The following is a 3,492-nucleotide window of genomic DNA, read 5'->3' on the forward strand; positions in this document are numbered from 1 at the left end:
GCAAGACGACGTCATCCAAGTAGGGAGTTTCCAAATGAAAATATCAGAAAATATTTGTTTAGTTTGGGCAGATTTTTTAGTTTCTGAATCAATAACGTGATGAGAAATAACTGTGAGAATATATCAGGCTTTTATCTTTATTAGCTCCTGAGATGTTCAAACATCAAAGAGTAAAAAATGCTGAAAGTGGGTCGACGGGGAATTCGACTCAAACCGAAATTTTGCAAATATCTTGATAAATATTCTTTATTTATGCCAAATAATCGAGCAGAAACTGTAGGAATGATACTAAGGCAAGATGGCGTCATCCAGTAGGGAGTTTCTAAATGGTTCTCCACATAAACTGAAGAAAATATTAGCTTAATTTGGGTGGATTTTTTATTTTCTGAATCAAAGACATGATGAGAAATATCAGCTTTTTAAAAATCTTTATCAGTTCCTGAGTTGTCGACCTTCAAGCTGCAAACTTCAACAAAACCTGCTGAAAGTGGGTCGACAGGGAATTGACTTAAAATTGAAATTTCACCAATATCTTTAGAAATATTCTTTATTTATGCTAAAAAAAAATTGAGCAGAAATTGTTGGAATTACTCTACGGCAAGACGGCGTCATCCAGTAGGGATTTTCTAAATGGTTCTCCACATATTTGTATAATTTGGGCAGATTTTTTATTTTCTGAATCAAAGACATGAGGAGAAATAACTGTGAGAATAACAGCTTTTAAAAAATCTTTATCAGCTCCTGAGATGTCGTCCTTCAAGCTGCAAACTTCAACAAAACGTGTTGAAAGTGGGTCGACGGGGATTTGACTTACAACCAAAATTTCATAAATATTCTTTATTTATGCTCAACAAAATCAAGTAGAAATTGTTGGAATTACTCTACGGCAAGAAGGCGTCATCCAGTAGGGAGTTTCCAAATGGTTCTCCACATAAACTGAAGAACATATTAGTTTAATTTGGGCGTATTTTTTACTTTCTGATGAGAAACAACAATGAAAATATCCGGCTTTATATCTTTGTTGCTTCCTGAGATGTCGTCCTGCAAAGTTCAACCAAACGTGCTGAAAGTGGGTCGACGGGGAATTTAGTCGAAGCTAAAATTTTGCAATTATCCATATTTTATGCTGTAAAATTTCCAGGCATCTCATGTAGAACTTTGATGACCCACATGCTACAGCTGCACTACGGTCATGAGCATCTCCTGCNTTCATATTTATACAGTCTATGGTTCAGACTGAACTGAAGCTAATTCCTTCGACTCGATCTGGTTCGTTGGTTGAACAAAACTCAAAAACACTCATGGTTCCTCTGTTGGGCGCCTCCTTCTTTTACCTTCTGGCTGATGAGGTTGACCCACGGGGAGGTGCAGTTGCTGAAATCAGGCCCCTGCGGGTCCCAGTATCCCTCCGGACCGACGCACAAGTACGAAGCCACACCTGGAGAGAGAGAGAGAAAAAAAAAAAAGCCATTAAGCTAACGAGATATCGGCGCGTTTGTCAGGAAACACAGCTGCTTATCAACATTTCCCTTCGTGCTTTCAGGCTGCCTCATTCTTCTGTACTTTTTCCTATTTGCACAAAAAACTTCTCCAAATAAAAAGTTCCAAGAAACACAATTCTTAAATGATTAAATTAATGAATGCAGCAAACTGTAATTGGATGTTTTTTTTATCTTATAGCGACTGGAATGGAGTCGCTTCACTCGAGGCCAGCCGGACTCGGCCAGACAGCGTCTGCGTTTAATCATTAAAATTCAGACAGCGTCGGCATGTGTGTGACAGTTCAATTCCTGCATACAAAAAAAAAAAGAGAGAGAGAGAAAATACACCAAAATAGGTGCCAATTAAGTCTGCCATTGCTGAATTCATCACGAAAGGTCAATTAAGCCGGGCTGGAGGGAAGCGTGTCTGCTGACGGAGGAGATGTGGTTCTGGCACAAACACTCATCCAGATACTGAGAAAAATTAAATATCCGCCGAGGCTCCAATCATCAGGGGACCGACTCCGAGTTTATCCTAACTTATGGATGTTTAAAATAGTGGCTGTGAAATTCTGCGTTGACTTTTTTTGGGGGGAATCATTTCTGACCCACTTCCAGCTCGATTCTTCACATCCGAGGCTGTTTAAACAACAACATCTCAGGAAGTATTGAAGATAAAAGGCTGAAACTTTCACTGTTGGTACTGCTCGTGTCGCTGATTCAGAGTCTGGAATGTTGGAGAAGTAGATCAAATAATATCTGATTATGGGCGAGATGAAATATGTCAAAAAATTGAAGCTGCCATTAACAAAAACGGAGATAAAGCAGAAGTCAGTTAGAGACAATTTCTGAGCCACATGTTGCTGCAGGTCACAATAATACAAAACTAAACATGTAGGATAGTTTTAATATGAAATACTTGATCACAGAAAGGTAAAGGAAGTTATTTTGGTTAAACTTTCAAAGCTGATTGCTGCACGTTGCACCACAAAGATAAAAGCATGAATAGAAAACGTGATCTGTCCTTGAACCTTAACTTAATCTATACAACAAGACATGAAGAGTTAATTTGCAAAAACAGAAAACGGAAACAGAAAACTTATTTTTTTGGTTGTTTGCTTGAGATAATATCAATCAAACTGAAGCTGAGTGGATTTGACTCAGTAGAAATGACAAAAACAGAGATAACTTCGGTTTGATTGTCTCAGGTAGACGATGGAGAAGTGGGTTTTCTGAAGGTTTGTGGAGATCAAGGTATCTGTTTTTGCAAATGAACTCTTCATATATACATCTTCAAAGACTTTTATTGTCATGTTTTGTTTGTGTATTCTTTTATTATGGATGTATTGTATTTTCTGCTCTGTGCTGCCTCTTGGCCAGGTCGTTATTGTAAATGAGAACCTGGTCTCAATTAACCTACCTGGTTAAATAAAGGAAAATAAATAAATAAATACATAATAGATTCTTCATCAGAAACATTACAGGAAGCAACGGGGAAAATTTTCTTCAATAATTCCTGAAATATTGGCCTCAAATTTGCAATACCTGAAAAAACGCACAGATTTTTTTTTTTATGAAATCATCTTGAGAAGTATTTAATTTGTCAAGTTTTACATCCATCTTTAAAACAACATCTATAATCATATGATAAAGGAAAAGGCAGACGAATCAGAGCTGAAATAGTTCTAAAATCTGGTGATGCTTCCCCAGATATACTGAAGAAAATATTTGGTAAATATGGTTCAATTTGGGCGTTTTTTTGAGAAACAACAGTGAAAGTTTCAGGTTTTTATCTGTAATAGTTCCTGAGATGTTGTTGTTCAAACATCAAAGAGTAAAAAACATGCTGAAAGTGGGTCGACTGGGAATTTCACCAATATCTTTAAAAATATTCTTTTTTTATGCTAAAAAAAACAAAACTCAAGTAGAAATTGTGGGAATGACGCTACAGCAAGACGACGTCATCCAAGTAGGGAGTTTCCAAATGAAAATATCAGAAAATATTTGTTTA

At 36.8% G+C, this 3,492-nt stretch overlaps 1 protein-coding gene across 1 annotated transcript in view; it reads right to left on the reverse strand.

Annotated features, from left to right (window-relative positions):
• The window catches only part of LOC103374025 (latrophilin-3-like), a gene marked incomplete at both ends in the record, with an annotated part of 81,323 nt that overhangs the window by 33,604 nt on the left and 44,227 nt on the right, over positions 1–3,492 (reverse strand). Inside the window, one exon of the mRNA XM_008304040.1 lies at positions 1,335–1,438. Within this exon, the coding sequence (XP_008302262.1) occupies positions 1,335–1,438 (104 nt within the window). The remainder of the gene's footprint in view (positions 1–1,334; positions 1,439–3,492) is intronic.

Source organism: Stegastes partitus, unplaced genomic scaffold (genome assembly GCF_000690725.1).
Source record: "Stegastes partitus isolate 25-593 unplaced genomic scaffold, Stegastes_partitus-1.0.2 Scaffold2122, whole genome shotgun sequence".
NCBI classification, from domain to species: Eukaryota; Metazoa; Chordata; class Actinopteri; family Pomacentridae; genus Stegastes; species Stegastes partitus.